Genomic DNA, 18310 nt, shown 5'->3' on the forward strand with positions numbered 1-18310 from the left:
CATAGTACAGTAAACCCTCCGTATTCGCGGTTTCACGATTCATGGACTTGCCTATTCATGGATTTCTCTATGGATCATGTTTACGCATTATTTGTTGAAAATTCGCGCATTCACAGTATTTTTCACCGAGAAATATTCACTAATTACTTATTTTCATCTCATTTTCATGACTAAATGCACTTTTTGTGATAAAACTATCAAAATGCTCAGGTAGTGCTCAAGGTATAATAATTCATGTTACGATAATTCGATTTTGCAATGGGGTAAGCAATTAATACCAATACGACAATATTATAAAATATTTTTAAATTTCACACGGGCGCAGGCAGCAGCGTACAATCAGGCAGCGAGAGACACCCAATTACAATAGACCAACTTATTTTCCTCCATCTCTTTATCCCATCTTCTAGTTAAAAAAGTAAAAGAGAATGATAAAAATGTTGTTAGTAACATTATATTCTTGCGTAAATGCATACGGCCATAAACAACCGACCAAGAAACTGTTGGTTTGCTTATCACCGAATCGGATAACAACAGCCATTTTGCTTATATTTCAACCATCGTACGGTAATACACAATTACCTTAGGTTATAGTACAAATGACGTTAAGTAGAATAGGACTGTTATATTTTTACATTATACCCTTATTTGGTATGGATAAAAGATCGGCAAGGAAATATACTGCTAAATTTAAGCTGCAAGTTGTAGCTGAAGCTGAGAAAACAATATTCAAGCTGCTAATGACTAGAAATTATCGTGCATCAGCAACATGGATGAAACTCGACCGTAATTAAAATTGGAGAGAAAGTATTTTAATAAAAACTACTGGGCATGGAAGAACACATTACAGTGTACCGCTATTTTTATGCCAATAAATGATAAATACATAAAGCTCATATTATGATGGAATCAAGTGAAAATAGCGAGTGGAATCTTGATTTTTTTTTTTTTTACACAAAACAAACGCCCCCCAAACGGCCAATGTCATCTATTAACGAAGAAAATAGCTAAATTAATTTCTCAACAAGACGTATTTAAGTTATATTTCAACTTAGAAACAGTTTGTATAACGAAAAATAACCTTGTCCCATATAAATAAAGTATCTAGAGATTCATTTACGTTAACTAGAAGCAAGAAAAACGCTCCGAACTGAGTGAAATATGGCAAAATAAACACAGCGTAAACGATTTCCAAGCCAAAACATTGATCGTTATGATCGCAGTTTATAATACAAAAGCAATATAAGAATATATATATTATTGGATAAAGTGAATTAAGGCATAACATTTTAAAAGATCCGTGGAAAAGGTGCATATTCGTTATGTTGATGTTTGTATAATACGGTATGTGAATATGGAGTAGCTACCGTATATGTATACGATATACCATAGTGTAGGCTAAGCTAATTCTTATTTATTATTCAATTTCTCTTTGTATTTAATTATCATTAGTCACTCTGCATGAACCTCCAGAATTAGCTGATATTAATAATTACACTACCATGTATGTAGAGAGTGTACTTTATAGTGTAGGCTAGGCTACCAAATATGTATACATGGTACTGAATACCCTAGTGTAGGCTAGGCTATATTCAAGATATGTTTTTTCCAACAAACAATAGGTTTTTTTGGAACCTAACCCCATCGTAAGTAGGTTAAGTATACCTTAGTTTAACCAGACCACTGAGCTGATTAACAGCTCTCCTAGGGCTGGCCAGAAGGATTAGACTTATTTTACGTGGCTAAGAACCAATTGGTTACCTAACGTAAGTAGGATAATACCTGTATAAGCATTTTTAGTGTTTTTTTTTGTGTGTGTGTGTTTGAAGTATCAAAATAGGCAGTTCTAAGTGTTTTTAGAAGGGTTCTAACTATTCGCGGGTTTTAGCTATTCGCTGTGGGGTGTGGTACACATCCCCCGCAAATACGGGGCCATTTACTGAATACCAGTTAGCAAACAGCAAAATTTTTTGTATTAGTATTTGATACTCACTTGAACTGGAAAGCCCACATAACATACATGAAATCAAAATGTAAAAGGGCAATAAATCTAATTAAAAAGCTATCAAACTCTACTTGGGGGAGCCGACAGACATACCCTTACTGTACTGTATAAAGCAACAGTGCTATCTATCATTGATTAGGGAAGCGAAATATATGGCTCGGCATCAGACGCAACGCTGAAAATGTTAGACCCAGTTCTTAATGAAGGTCTTAGAATATGTTCAGGAGCCTGTAGATTGTCACCAAAGTTATCTTTAAAGTGAACCCCACATATTCGCAGGGGATGCGTACCACATCCCCCAGCGAATAGCTGAAATCCATGAATACATGAAACCCCTCTAAAAACACTTAGAACTGCCTGTTTTGATAGTTCAGACAAAAAATTCCTCTAAAAAGGCTTATACCTGAGTATTTTGATTGTTTTATTACAAAAAGTGCATTTAGTCATGAAAATTTGAAAATACAGTAATTATGAATATTTCTCACTGAAAAATACACAAATGGGCGAATTTTCCGCGAACAATGTGTATATACGTTCCACAGAAATCCGCGCATAGGTGAACCGCGAATACGGGGCTTTACTGTACAAGTTGAATGTGGTGAACTACCTCTCTCTTCATAGAGAATTAAGAGATGTATTTATAGATAGTCATCCACCTCCTTTCCCAGTTAGAGCTAGAAGATTGTTCGAGTCTCTGAATATTTTTATATGTTTCCTGGTGCACGTAGTGTTTTAGACTCGAAATTCATTACTGTATTCTACAGTGACCTTGTAAGATAACCAGGAGCATATAAAACAGAAAACAAAAGGAGTTATACAGGAGCTTAGGGCTCTTTCTCAAAGGAAAATGCGAGAAACGTGGGTACAAAAATAGGTATATTTACATAACAGACAAGATCAAGGGAAAAATGAATTAAATGAAGTTAAATTGCTGCTGCAGTTGAAAGTCCTTCAAAAAGGGGGATGAAAAGCTTGTGAATGCCAGGAACTTGGACCAAGGAGAATTCTGCTACGATCGTCCTTCTGAAACGATATGGGACCCAGGTTACAATCTAAGGCTGGAATTTGGGGAATGCTTTTACTCTAGGGTGCGCTGAGGGCGCCAAGGACAGCCTCGAGGTTTGACTAGTGACTTGAGCAAGAGGGCAGAGAACACGTGGACCGGGATTGAACCAAGAAACTCAGGGGATATCCAAGATACGGGCCCAGAAGTTTAATGAATGTACAAGGGCGAAAGTAACGTGACTAAGCAACTCTTTCAGGGTACTTTACCGCCTAGCAGGAGTGTCTAAGGCTGAAGACGACATCAGGGCTTCGTTCCAGTCCTTCTCAACGGCGTCCGCAAGGGGTCCACGTGTGTGTAGACAAAGGCCTCCCACCAAAGAAGTACTCGTGGGTTGTAGATCGGTGGAGTGATGGAGGGTCGCCCTTGTGATGATAAAGGGCTGCAGTTGAGATTCTGCTTGTTCTGGGATTTGCAATTCACCACTTGCAATGGATACTGGCCATGTGGTTGGGGTACAAAGCAAGGGGCAGCGATCCACATGGCGGCGAGAAGGTGGGGAGGGGAACGTCTGAACTTGTGACCTCCTACATTCATGTCTGGGCTGTGTGTGAGAGCGATCCTCTGGTGCCGTGGCCTTTTATTACTTCTGATCGGGTGCAGGGGGGGCGATGGCCTGACCCGGGTCGCAGCTCCTGTACCAAAGAAAGTGTGCCAGCCAGTTACTGCCCTAGGCTAAGATTATCTCCTGAGCATGCCTTAAGACCCCCTGGATTTCTGCCCTGAACCAATCTGAACCAGATTTCACCACCTCTTACAAGATCAAATAGACAGAGGCCTATCTATCAGCCAAGCAAAAGCAGAAAGGAGGATTTTTTTAGCTTATTTTGGCGCTAATCTTTACAATATACAATTACCTTTAATAGTGAAGTTACCTCTTCCGTGGACAATGAATAAAATGAGAATTTGTACACATTTAAAATATTTATCAAAAGTTATTCATATACCCAGAACACCATAGACAACATGCAGCAGAACATATAATCTGAAAGGGTCCACATTACCAATATACATCGACAGATCTAAGTCACAGTACGGGGTGGGATATGCTGCAGTATCCCAAAACAAAACTTATCAGTTCTCTCTACCAGATAATGCCTCAGTATTTACAGCTGAGTTATGCGCAATAGCATCAGCTATAAAAATAACTCAAGAAGCCTCATTTAATAATTTTATGATTTATAGGGACTCTAGAAGCGCTATAGAAGCCATTCAGAGTTACAGTCGAAAAAATATCGTACAAGAAATTAAGTTTTCACTCCATAAGTTGTGTAATAATGGAAAATATATTGAATTATGTTGGATCCTTGCCCATATAGGGATTGAAGGAAATGAGGAGGCTGATAAAGCAGCTAAAGAACCAGTCCACATGACAAGAGCAACTGTAAACATCCCTATTAGTGACTATATAAGATATGTAAGAACAATCATTGTAAGTAAACGGCAAAATACATTGAATTCAGAACCCGAAAATAATAATTGAAATGTAAAACTCTTGTGTTGGAAAATGGTTTTCATCATGTCAGAGAGACACACATAAGTAATTCTGATGCGTCTTCAAATAGACCATACTCATTTGACACATAGACACTTAATGAAGAGTCCATGTGGCCTTCCTACCGAATGCCCAGAGTGCAAAGGGATGATAACAATTAAGCACATATTGTGTGAATGTCCAAAATATAACCTGCAGTGATCATCAAAACTTGGAAGTAGATCAGTGAAGGAAATTTTGTTTGAATCTTCTATATTTTCAGTAATTCCAATTTCAATGTTCATGTGGAACTTTGATTTAATTATAAAATATAAAAATAAGTAAATAATAAAAATAAGAAAACCCTGAGGGCATCTAATGAATTTTAAAACAACAAAATTTTAAAATGTTACTTAACTTATTCTGAATTTCAATATATCTTTTTAGTGAGTATATATGGAAACATGAGTATAAATGTATTTATTGTGTGAGTGTGTTCAAGTATGAGAGTGTATGCCTATGTACAATTTTCAGTTTCATTTTCACTCATTCATCACCATACTGAATGGCCTATTTGGTCCGACATTTCATTCAAATCCTTCAGGCCAGCCCTTTGAGAGCTGATAGTTAGCTCAGTGGTCAGGTTAAACTATTTTAATAATAATAATAATAATAATGACCTTTGGTAACATGTGTGGGTTCTATGCCAGTCTCTGTTACTTACCAGAAGGGGGCATACCCCCAAGCTGTCCTTTAAACTGAAGTGACACTGTGTTTATATAATTGTCACCAGATGAATGAAACCCAATTAGCATTATAACAATTAACTTAATTGTAAGTAATTGCTACTAAAATAATAACAAAGTCAGATACTGTAGATTAATAAGATTTTATATCACAGTATAGTAAGAGGTCGGTGTTTGAGACATAGCATAACCTTTCTTACATAACTTGTTTGCCTCTTTTTTTACATTTTACTCGTCATTTTATTTGTATACCAAACAGCTTTCATTTGCATATAACCAAAAGTACTTTTTTTTAGACCAAATCTGTATTTTGCAAATATACTGGTGTTTTATTAATGAAGAGTAAGAATTGGATTTAGACATTGGTAAATAATATGGATATCTACTACGTTGAAAGAGACCAAAGAAAAAAGTGGAGAAATAAAGGCCAAATAGAAATGAAGTTAGGGATAATCACTGCCAACAAGCATTGAGTACCATCTACAGAACACCAATCCATCAGCCCCTAGTGAAGATAAAATACCACAGTATATGAAATGCTGAAACATCTCCCAGAAAAGTCAAAGAAATTTCTTTTGATATATATATATATATATATATATATATATATATATATATATATATATATATATATATATATATATATATATAGAGATATATATATATATATATATATATATATATATATATATATATATATATATATATATATATATATATATATATATATATATATATATATATATATATATATATAGATATAGATATAGATATAGATTATATATATATATATATATATATATATATATATATATATATATATATATATATATATATATATATATATTAAATAAAATCTGGAAATTATCATTAATCCTCCCTGTGAAGAAACCAAACAAGGATCCTTCTTTACCTAGGAGCTACAGACCAATAGCTCTCACCAGTTGTGTTTGTAAGCTGATGGAAAAGATAATTAACACCAGACTTGTATGGCACTTAGAAACAAATGAACTGCTTTCTCCATTCCAGGTTTCTTTAGGAAAACGAGATCTACTTTAGATCCCTTGCTCAGACTCTCAAACCAAATACAACAACGGTTTGCTAAACAGAACCAAACAATAGGAGTTTTCTTTGATTTGGAAAAGGCAAATGACACCACATGGCATTTTGGTATTATAAAAAAGTTGTATTAGATGGGCATTAAAGGAAAAATTATCAGATTTATAAATTCGTTTTTATCAGAAAGATATATAAAGGTAAGAGTTGGGAATCATGTATCGTGACCTTTCTGACAAGAAGAGGGAGTTCCTCAGGCTGGTGTCCTTAGTGTCACCCTCTTTGCTGTTGCCATTAATGGAATACATGTATTAGAAAAGATATCATCACCAGTAAAAGGCTCTTTATTTGTAGATGATTTGGCTCTGTACTGCACAGGATATGATGCAGTGTCTAGTAGCAGGTTCATGCAGAGAGGCATCAATAAAGCAAGTGGGCTGATGAGCAAGGATTTCAATTTTCCGAATCAAAAACTGTTGCTGTTTGGTTCTGCAGGCGCTGAACTAAGGAAACCATTCCAATTCTTACCTTAAATGGAATTATTTTACCTTACTCTTACTGTACTGAAATAAAATTTTTCGGAATGGTCTTTGATGAAAAGCTGACTTGAAATAATCATATTGACCAGTTAAGAGCAAACGTGCAGAGATCACTAAATATTTTAAAAGTAGTTTTTAATTTTAATTGGGGTGCTAATAAGAAATTGTTGTCAAGGCTTTATAATGCAGTATATTTCTCTGAGTTAGACTATGGCTGCCAATTATACTCGTCTGCTTCAAAGACTAAACTTAAGGAATTGGAGATTGTGCATAATATGGGGCTAGGGATCTGCACTGGTGCTTTTAGAACTTAACCCATTGAAAGTATTTATGTAGACTCCCATCAGCTACCACTGGACTTGAGGAGGCATGAGCTAGGTCTGAGATACACCATGCGGCTGAAAAGCTCAAATGAAAATCTTCTTTTGAGATCTTAAAACAGTGTGACTCAAGGCTTTTTGGATCTAGATCTTCAGTACCATATCAAATCAGACAGCTGGGTGAACTGGAGGATGAAAGTATAAAAACGCAGAAGATCCTGCAAGTTAAACATCCTGCTATCCCTCCATGGTTTTTTTTCCAGCAATAGATGTCTGCATTAAAGAGATAGAGAAGAAAGGTCGTCCGGAAGAAGTCAGAAACAAGGTTTTCGAGCATGATGACAGGCAGATCAATGACAGGAAAATCTATACTGACGGATCAAAATTGGAAGATGGAGTGGGATGTGCAGTGGTGTGTGAGGAGGAATCATATATAAAAAAAAGTTACCAGACTCCTCATCCATATTCACTGCAGAAGCAACAACCATAGTTGATACCAGACTCCTCATCCATATTTACTGCAGAAGCAACAACCATAGTTGATACTTTAAACCTTGCATCTGATAAGAAATTTAAATCCGCAGTAATATTTTAATTTTTCTGTTCACCACAAATCAGTTAAGTTTAATTGGATTCCTGGGCACACTGGTATAGAAGGGAATGAACTGGCGGATGGTAATGCAAAGGATGCTGCAAGATGTGATTTCTTAACTAGTAAGGTGCCACATTTGGATGTGTGTCCAGTTATTAGAAGATACATCTGTAAGAAATGGCAGCAGAGGTGGACTTCTCCCATTTAATCCACAAATAGGAAGTACAGAAATATTAGAAAAGTATTGATTTATGGAGTTCGAGTTTTAATCATAACAGAAGATTCAAGATCAGCCCTAACACGGCTTAGGATTGGCTATACCCGCTTCACCCATAATTATATTTTAGAGGGAGCCAGTGCCCCAGTTTGTGCACACTGTGGTGGTCAGCTTTCCGTTGCACACATGTTGGTGCACTGTTCTAGATTTAATTGCCTTTGGGCAAAGTGCCTATTAGCAGGGAAGACTGTTTTAGAAATTTTAAATGATGATGATGTGGTGGATAACCTTATGGGTTATCTGAGAGAATCTGATCTTTTTAATGAGATATAATTTAGTACATTTATTAAAGATTTGTTATATTTATTTTATATATTAAGTATATATTTCAAATATAAAAGTTTTATATATATTTATTTTTTATGGTTTTTATCTAATATTCTTCATTTTTTATGTTCATATTTTAACACTAAATTTTACTAGTACAGTATGTTATCATTCACCTTTTCATTATCCATCACATCATTAATTTATATATTTCATCTTCATCACTGCGCTGAATAATCCTGATGGGTTCCGGCGCTTGGTCTTCTAGACCTAAATTTCATAATCAGTCAATCATTCAAAAATCTACCTTGTCAATCACATGGTACCAGGACTTTTATTAAAGACTTCACTCTGGAACTAACACATCTTTTACAACAAAGCACATAGTATGCATATAGAATTTCTGTGTAGAACCAATTATATACTGTACTGTACCTGGAAAGGAAATTGACTAACGTGGAAAGGTATTTTCAGACATGTATTACCACTTTACATTGCAAGTTAGCTAAACTATGGCTAGCTTTAGTGTGGTTTCTCCCTGAGACTGGTAGAGTAGCAAGCCAGAGTTGTTAATGTTTTGTGTTAAAACATAACAGTTGTAGGAAAAAGTTAAAATTCAGATATCTACATATAGAGTCTATAAAACATTGAGTGTTGGTCTGTAATGGGTGAAACGATGAGAGTTGAGATGATTGAGGCTGTAAAATGACTGTAGGTTAGAGTAAGATATCCTGGTTGCCCCACTACCAGCAGTTACTGGTCCTAAAAAAATTTTCGGGTACAATACTTGTTGGTGATCTCTCCTACAGTGGAAGATGTATTAGTATCTCCAGAACACTAATCATTTTACATGATCAGTTGTGTAAGACTGGAGTAGGAATTATGTGGCCAGTGTTAACGTATGAAGAGAAACATTTTTGGAAAGAAAAATTACCCTTTTTGATAGTTGCTTTTACCAAAAAGACTTAAAGTCTTAGGGATTAGGTTGTGAGGAACTGCCGGGCTAACAAAAATATACTTGCAGTGAGATTTTATGAACCTGTGGGCAGTTTTTCCAAAAATTATCTATCCATCATCCCTAACAATTCATTCCAAGCATCTTGCAGATCTTGTGTTAACTGAGTACTGAAGTCTGCAAAAAAGGATATATTTGCTGACTTCCAGGAAAGATAGATCTACTAACTTTGGTTTTTTGTATGAGCAGTGTTATGTGATAATCGAGTAAATTTACCTATATGTTTAGCAGAAGAAAGTTTGAAAAGGAGGGTAATTTTCATTGACAAATCAGACTGTTTGGCTTTCCCGAGTAGTTCATAAAGGTACTTCAGAAGGAGAGAGAAGAATTAGATTTCTCTTAGGGGGAGCCAACCATAGTATTCATTCTCTGCAAGAGTTCTTGTATAGATAACTCACTGCTTCAGAACTCATGAGATCCCATCCCTGAAGTAGAAAGCCTCTAGAATTGCTACCCTGTAGCCACTGATAGCAGTTATTGTAAGTTTGTGAAATCTGCCAGCAGGGGAAGGTGGAGGGTTGCTGGGAATGAATGTGATAAGATATCCTGGTATTATGGGGTTTGATGTGAAACTGGCATAGAAATAGGGGCTAAAGTAGAAGTTCCATGGGGAGATCTGTATATCACATTGTAAGGTTCACAGGAGATCTGTATATCATCATTGTAAGGTTCACTTTACTGGGCTGAATATTACAGTGCTATAAAATTTTATCATCATCACTCATCATACACATACCGCAAGTGGTGGAATACAGGATAATCTTATATTTCCAGATCAGTTCAGTGAATGAAATTAACATCAGACAAGTGTTTTTATGACCTTCCCACAACCCAAAAGGAAATAAAATGAAAACTCTAAATTAAATTCTGCTGCATCAGCAGCAGCCATTTATGTATATATTATATGAACATGATTACTTTAAAATTTCAAGTCCCTACCATGTACAGTTTTTAAGTAAATCCCAAAATATTAAAAATTTGGAAAAAATTTTGAACATCATAACCTTGGAAGACATTCCCTAGATTTTTCACTGCATAATTCCTATAGCATAATGAACAGCTTTTACTCATTACAGTTTAGATTTTTTACTTATATAACCCACAAACAAAACTAGTGCTTATTTAGTTCATCAAGAATCTCTTAAGAATTTATCTGGAAGAATAAAGTAGAGTAATTAAGTTAGAAAATTTGGTGCTCTTCCAGTAATATATTTACCTCTGAAATTAGATGAAAAATAAACTAATGCTGTAGTTTGAGATGAAAAACTTATCTTGGAGGTATGAACTTCATATCTTGGCTAAAGATAGTGAGTGTAGACACCTAATGATACACTGAAGGAGAAAGATATAGGAATGAAATTATCCTTAGAGCAATTTTTGACCTATTACTTTGATAATCCATAAGGCACCAGATCTCATGTACTTTCTAGGTGTTGAACAATACAACAGTCATCTCTAGATTTTTCATCTGTTTAACCCTTACTGGACAGGCACAATCATATAAAGAACTATAACAGGTTTTGAGTGAACACCGGGCTAACTTTTATGAGTGCATATTGGTATTGCACGCCATAAGGTTTGGATGAACTTAGCGGGGAAAATGTTTATATCACTTCAGTGGGCCATAAGGAAAAATGCTCATATCACTTCAGTGGGCCATAAATGCCTTACAGTGTAGTAGCTCAGTACGGGGCTCGAGGTAGATCAGTGTGCCTTGAGATTTCATGGGCAAATGTACTGACTCTCAGTAGCTCCAGGGCATCTTTTTATTTATTTGCTCATAAATATACCCAGGGATTGCTGTTGGTTTTAGTTCTTATCTTTTATGATAGTAGTTCAGCTATAATTGTAATTTTGCAAGGTAAAGTGGAAAGAATATTAGAAAAAACATGTATAACTCACAAAAAAGATACTGCATCTCCCCATCTCTGTAAATCTCGTAAATATTTTACAATAAATATACTCAGAATTTGTTAGTAATTTTAGTTCTTATCTGTTATGATATTGTGTGAGCTGTAATTATAATTTTACAAAATAAAATAAAATAAGTTATTAAAAAAACAATTATTACTTTGTAAAATTAGCATACTTTTACAAGTGTCTTGGAAAAGAGGGCTCGTACGGGGTTGAGAATATTCACTTTCAACTCCCCGTGGAAGGTACAGAAAATTTTTTTGTATTTTTTATTGTTACACCCTGTGCATTCCTCTTTCCATTGATGTGCTTTTTCTTGAATTGGCCAACCTTAAAGTTTGCCCGGTCGGGGGATGTGCTTAATATATATTTAGCCCATCTGTAAGGGTTAATAGTAATAATGATACTAATTGGCAGAGATGGAAAATAGTAGCAATAAGAGTAACAGCTTTGATACATTGCATGTTATTTGTTGCTGTCAGTAGGAATTAATTATATTTTTAAAGTACTATATTGATGACAGATTTGGCTTGATAGTTATGAATATTGGTAGTAATAATGTGCAATTATTTTGGAAAGTGATGCTGTCTTGTAGCTGACAGTGACTAGTATAGTATTTAACAGATGAATGCCATTAGTGCCAAGTTGGCCAGTTTTTTTATTCGTGAAAAATTAACTTGGCAATGGTTTGACTTTGCAGGAGTGGCAGGCCGGATCTTGGATGATCATGGACATGTAATACCAGGAGCAAAGGTTACTGTTGATGACACAGAGATTGAGTTGAGTCCTGAAGCTACATTTAGAAAACTCCTTCCCACTGGAACCCACTCATTGCAGGTATGTTGTGGTTATTCTTTACTGTTATTTGATCTTGATTACAGTGGTGAACTGATAAAAATAGCATTTTTGTTATTTGTGAAATAATTTTATTAGGGGTGAACACAGTACCTTATTATGTATGAATTGTGACAGAGACTAGGATTGCAAATTTTAAATAGAGTAAGGGTTTTCATTTATGTATAAGAATAGCTAATGGTAATCAGAAATAGTAGTGTGTGCTGTGCTGTAGGGTAGATCATAGAGGAGGCAGAATGTTGCTTTGATTTTGGCGATGTGGATTTTGAGAAGAGTATTGAGAGGGCAGTAGAAAGTTGCAAGGGCTTTGATAAAGTGGAAATGTATTGCTGAACTAGAAGTAATTAAAGATATTCCAATAGTAAACAGAACAAAAGTTTGTGTTACATATGTAAGTTGTACGCTTCTGTGAATGCTTGGCTGAGTTGGCGTGTACCCTACAGTGACAATGCAGAGTGAAGGAGTGCGATAAACAGATACTAAGATTTATGGCTGTAGTGTATTAGGAGATAATTTTATAGACAAAAAAATTGAAGAGAGTAACAGAGCATAATACTGTTTTGATACAGCATGTCAACCTTGTTATTTTTTGCTAAGTCCCATAGTGATAACTTTAATTTCACCAGTTAACATCCATTTTGTTCATGAGACTTACCTGTCAGATATATATATATAGCTGTATTCTCTGATAGTCCGACAGAATTTCAAAACTTACGACACATGCAGTGGGAGATCAGGTGGTTAGTACCCATTCCCGCCGCTGGGAGGCAGGTATCAGGAACCATTCCCATTTTCTATTCAGATTTTCTCTGTCGCCGGTACTGTCAACACCTGTTTTCAGTACCTCCGTCTTTGGATTTCGTAAACTTGGTTGTCACTTAAGTATTTGTTTGACTTTTGGTTTTTTGACTTGGACTTGTGGCTAGGCATACGCAATTGTGGACTGTTTTGGATTTGGCTTTGTTTTTTGCTTGGATTAAGATGTCTGAATCTAGTTCTTCTAGTTATAGAGTTTGCTGTGTGCAAGACTGTAAGGTGAGGCTACCGAAAATTTCGGTAGATCCTCACACTGTATGCTCGAGGTGTAGGGGGCATGTTTGTTTATTTAATGATCGATGCAAGGAGTGTGAGTCTTTGCCTGATGCTAGTTGGAGGACTTATGATTCCTATGTGCGAAAGTTAGAGCGTGATAGGATCAGGAGGTCTTCCTCCAGAAGTGTTTCAGTGAATAGGAGTCAGGGTAGTGTTTTTTCACCTGCTAACCCTCCCGTAGACATAGCTTTTCCTAACCTTGTGGTGTTGCCCTCGGGCCACGAGGTTGTGTCTGCGGAAGGAGATGCCCTGTCTGTTATTATGTCTTCCATTCGTAACCTGGAAGCTAAAATGCTCGCTCTTCAAAGTGCTGTGAAGTGCAGTGATAGTGTCTGTCCCCCTAGTGTTGTGGAGGGGGCGTCAGATCGGCCATATAATGCCTCTAGGCCTGGACCTCTGCTGGACTCCCAGGACTCAGGGAGTGGGCAAGTCGAAAGCCACAAGAGGGTTACGCGGACCCCCCACCGATCTGGCGTCCCTTCGGCAGGTCCTGTTAACGCTTCCCAGGCTGCCAAGGATCGTGCACAGGCACGAATCCTTAAGGATTGCTTCTCGTCCCCCGAATCTTCCTCCCCGCGTCAGGGGTGGAACTCTCGGAAGGACTCTCGCCCTTTGAAGAGAAGCTTCAAAGAAGGGGACGCTTCACGTCCCTTTTCTCGTGACGCTCTTCGCTCTTCTCCGGAGAGTTTTGACGCCCTCCCGCTGCAGAAGAGGACCAGGACGTCATCGGACGATGACGCTTTTGAGCGCCCCGGTCGCTCCAGGAAGAGAGCTGTTGCTTCCCCTGTGAGAAGGAAGAAGGCGTCCCCTCGCCCCTCGTCTTCTCACAGGATCAGCCCTTCTCCTGAGGAGGAGACTTCTCCTACTCGAAAGCTTCTGCTAGACATGCAGCGGCAGTTGGCTTCATTAATGGCCCAGAAGGAGACAGATACGTGTCGTCGTCGGAAGGATTCCCGACTGCCGATCAAGAGGTCCAAACCGTCCCCTTCTCCTTCTCCGCGTTCGTCTTCTTCTCATGCTTCGCCTCCCAGCCCGAGAAGCCCTCTAGTTCAGAGTCCTTTGGCTCAGTCCTTTGGCTTTACTGGTCTCAGCAGGGATCGCCAATTCCCTCTTTCTGACGCTCTCCATGCTACTAGGCTTGACGCCCCTCGTTATGATGCTCCACTTTTTTCTCGCCATGACGCTTCTCATGCTGCTAAGCATGACGCTCCTCATGCTGCTCGGCAAGACGCTCCCCTTGCTGCTCGACCTCATCAGGACGCTCGTCAGGATGCTCGTCAAGATGCTTCTTGCCGAGATTTTCGCGACCCCTCTCGGACTTCTTCCAAGCAGAAGTCCCTTTTGCGAGTTGGACTGCAAGGGCTTAGACCTCCCAGAGTTTCTCAAGTCTCTTCAGTTGCTCCCATTGAAGAAGGAGAGCTGTCAAGTGCATCGGAACCTGCAGTTGAGGAACAGTCCTCGACTTCATCAGCTTCTTCCGATTATCAGGTCTTGACACGTTTGCTGAAGGACTTGTTTGGGGACAAGTTTCAACCTTCTGCTCCTCGCCCTCCTCCTTCGCAGTTAACCTCGTCAAAGTCACAAAAGACTTCAGGTTTTGTGAAAATGGCCACGTCTCTCTCTATGAAGAGGGCCTTTAAGAAGGTTCAGGAGTGGATGGACTCCAGGAAGGCCCAGTGCAAGACTTCTTTCTCCCTGCCTCCGTCAAGATTGAGTGGGAAAGCGGGGATTTGGTACGAGATGGGAGAGGATGTTGGTTGGAGAGTTCCTTCCTCTTCCCAAGGGGACTTCGCCAGCCTTGTGGACGCTCCTAGGAGGTCTCTCCTTTCGTCAGCGAAGGTGTCCTGGACGTTGTCTGAAACTGATCACCATCTGAAAGGTCTCTTCAGAACATTGGAAGTTTTCAACTTTCTGGACTGGTGCCTGGGAGTCCTGGACTTGCAGGCTCGAAGCCCTGACTCCATTAGTCTGGGAGAATTATTCAGCGTCCTAGCTTGCTTGGACAAGGCTGTCGGGGATGGCTCCGAAGAGCTGGCTGCCCCTTATACTGCAACTTCACTGCGAAGTCGGTCTCTCCTTCTCAGAGGGCAGAGTTGCTGTTAAGCCCGATGTTCTAGCCATCTTTTTCCCCAGTCCTTAGTCAAGGATACTGCCGCCACTTTGCAAGAGAAGGCTACTCAAGACCTCCTGGCCCAGTCTTCTAGACATCCAGCAGTCCCTTCGACTTCTTCCCTTGGGCAGGCTTCCAAGATACAGAAGCCCTTTCGTGGAGGAGCTTCTTCAAGATTGTCCTCTCGAGGAAGAGGTCTCTCCAGAGGTAGAGCCCTTCAAAACCTAGGGGCAAGAAGTGACTCTGTGGACCTCCAGACACCGGTTGGAGCCAGGCTTCTTTCCTTTGCAAGAGCCTGAGAGAGAGAGGACGGACAACTGGTCCCTCAAGTCATCGAAAAAGGGATACAAGATCCCATTCCTCATCTTACCTCCGTTGTGCACGAAGCCCAAGGATCTGTCGCCATCCTATCAGCAGGAGAAGCAGCAGATTCTATTCGACCTGCTCGAGCAAATGCTCGAGAAGAGAGCTGTGGAACAGGTCTCAGATTTACAATCCCCGGGCTTTTACAACAGGTTGTTCCTGGTCCCGAAGCAGTCAGGAGGATGGAGACCAGTCCTGGACGTTAGCAGGTTGAACCATTTCGTTCTGAAAGAAAAGTTCAAAATGGAGACGTCCCAGTCGGTTATAGGAGCCTTAAGACCAGGCGACTGGATGGTTTCTCTCGATCTCCAGGACGCCTACTTTCACGTCCCTATACATCCTCTATCAAAGGAAGTACCTGAGATTTGTCCTGCGGGGACAGGTATATCAGTTCAGGGTTCTCTGCTTCGGGCTAAGCACAGCCCCTATGGTCTTCACGGTGTTAATGAGGAATGTGGCGAGATGGCTTCACCTTGCAGGGATAAGAGTATCACTTTATTTGGACGATTGGCTCATTCGAGCCTCGTCAATGTCGAGGTGTCTGGAGGACCTTCACACGACGTTGGATTTGACGAAGTCCCTAGGACTTCTGGTGAATTTCGAAAAGTCCCATCTGACCCCGACTTAGTCCATCGTTTATCTGGGGATTCAGATGGATTCAGTGGCTTTTCGAGCTTTTCCGTCACAAGAAAACAGCAGCAGTGCTTAGACAAAGTTTCAGCCTTCCTGCGGAAAGAAACATGCTCGGTGAGGGAATGGATGAGTCTGCTGGGGAACATTTCATCGCTGGAGAAGTTTGTTTCCCTGGGGAGACTGCATCTCAGACCGCTTCAATTCTTCCTTGCAGAGAACTGGCAGGACAAGGAGGATCTGGAAGTTTCTCTGAAGATCTCGCCAAAGGTGAAGGATCACCTAAGGTGGTGGCTCAATCCATCAAAGTTGGCAGAACATTCTCTCAACCTTCAGAACCCTGACCTAGTGTTGTTTTCCGACGCGTCCACATCGGGATGGGGAGCAACACTAGGGGGGGAAGAAGTGTCGGGCACCTGGAGAGGGGAACAGGTGTCCTGGCATATAAATCTCAAAGAATTGGGGGCGATTCAGTTGGCCCTACTTTTCTTCGAGGGACACGTCACAAACCGAGTAGTCCAGATCAACTCGGACAACACCACGGCCCTGGCATACCTAAAGAAACAGGGAGGAACTCACTCTCGGTCCCTGTTCGCTTTAGCAAAGGACATCCTGCTGTGGGCACAGGCCCGGAATATTACGATCCTCACGAGGTTCGTTGCAGGTGTAGAGAACGTCCGTGCGGATCTTCCAAGTCAGCAACAACAACTGCTACCGACTGAGTGGACCCTGCACCAAGAGGTTTGTCAGGGACTGTGGAGGCTATGGGGATGTCCCTTGGTGGATCTCTTTGCAACTTCCAAGACGAAGAGGCTTCCTCTTTACTGCTCCCCTGTACTCGATCCAAGAGCGATCTCAGTAGATGCTCTTCTCTGGGATTGGACGGGGATGGATGTTTATGCCTTTCCCCCGTTCAAAATCCTCGGAGAAGTCATCAGGAAGTTTGCGTCGTCGGAAGGGACGAGGATGAAGTTGATCGCCCCGTTTTGGCCTTCGAGGGAGTGGTTCACAGAGGTCATGTCCTTCCTAGTGGACTTTCCGAGAACACTGCCCATGAGAGTCGATCTACTCAGACAGCCCCACTTCAAGAGGTACCACAAAAACCTCCCTGCTCTGAGTCTGACTGCATTCAGACTATCGAGAAGCTGGCCAGAGCGAGAGGTTTTTCAAGATCAGTGGCGAGAGCTATTGCCAGAGCCAGAAGATTCTCTTCCAGTAATTTGTACCAATCGAAGTGGACCATGTTCAGGAGATGGTGTAGAAAGAAGGGCATTTCCTCTACCACGACCTCTGTGAGTCAGATAGCCGACTTCCTCTTGTTTCTGAGGAGTGAAGTCAAACTAGCAGTCCCAACTATCAAGGGATATAGGAGTATGCTATCAGCCATTTTTAGGCATAGAAACCTGGACCTGACTAACAACAAAGACCTTCACGATCTATTTAAATCATTCGAAACCACGAAGGTGCCTCAGCAAAGGACTCCTTCTTGGAATTTAGATGTGGTGTTACGGTTCCTGATGTCCAGTCCTTTCGAGCCTCTTCATTCTGCGACATTGAGGAACATTACCAGAAAGACTATTTTTCTAACCGCTCTAGCAACTGCGAAGAGGGTTAGCGAACTTCAAGCCTTCAGTAAACATATGGGCTTTAAAGGACATAACGCAGTTTGTACTTTAAGTCCTACCTTTTTAGCAAAAAACGAGAACCCTTCTAACCCTTGGCCCAAGAGCTTCGAAATTAAGGGTATGGCTGAGATTCTGGGTCAAGAGCCAGAGAGAGTCCTATGCCCTGTCAGGGCTCTCAAGGTCTACTTAGACAAAACGAAGGAAAGTCGAGGCCCCTCGGACAATCTATGGTGTTCAGTGAAGAGACTGGACTTACCTATTTCAAAGAATGCACTGGCATTCTTCCTGAGGAACACGATTAAAGAAGCCCATTTATGCTGTCAAGACACTGATTTTAAACTTCTGAAAGTCAATGCTCACGAGGTGA

At 39.9% G+C, this 18310-nt stretch overlaps 1 protein-coding gene across 1 annotated transcript in view; it reads left to right on the forward strand.

The window, feature by feature from the left end:
• The window catches only part of LOC136854673 (carboxypeptidase D-like), a 226835-nt gene that overhangs the window by 158513 nt on the left and 50012 nt on the right, over nucleotides 1–18310 (forward strand). Inside the window, exon 21 of the mRNA XM_067131272.1 lies at nucleotides 11969–12105. Coding sequence (XP_066987373.1) covers nucleotides 11969–12105 — 137 coding nt within the window. The remainder of the gene's footprint in view (nucleotides 1–11968; nucleotides 12106–18310) is intronic.

The sequence above is a fragment of the Macrobrachium rosenbergii genome, chromosome 29 (assembly GCF_040412425.1).
Source record: "Macrobrachium rosenbergii isolate ZJJX-2024 chromosome 29, ASM4041242v1, whole genome shotgun sequence".
Classification (NCBI taxonomy): domain Eukaryota; kingdom Metazoa; phylum Arthropoda; class Malacostraca; order Decapoda; family Palaemonidae; genus Macrobrachium; species Macrobrachium rosenbergii.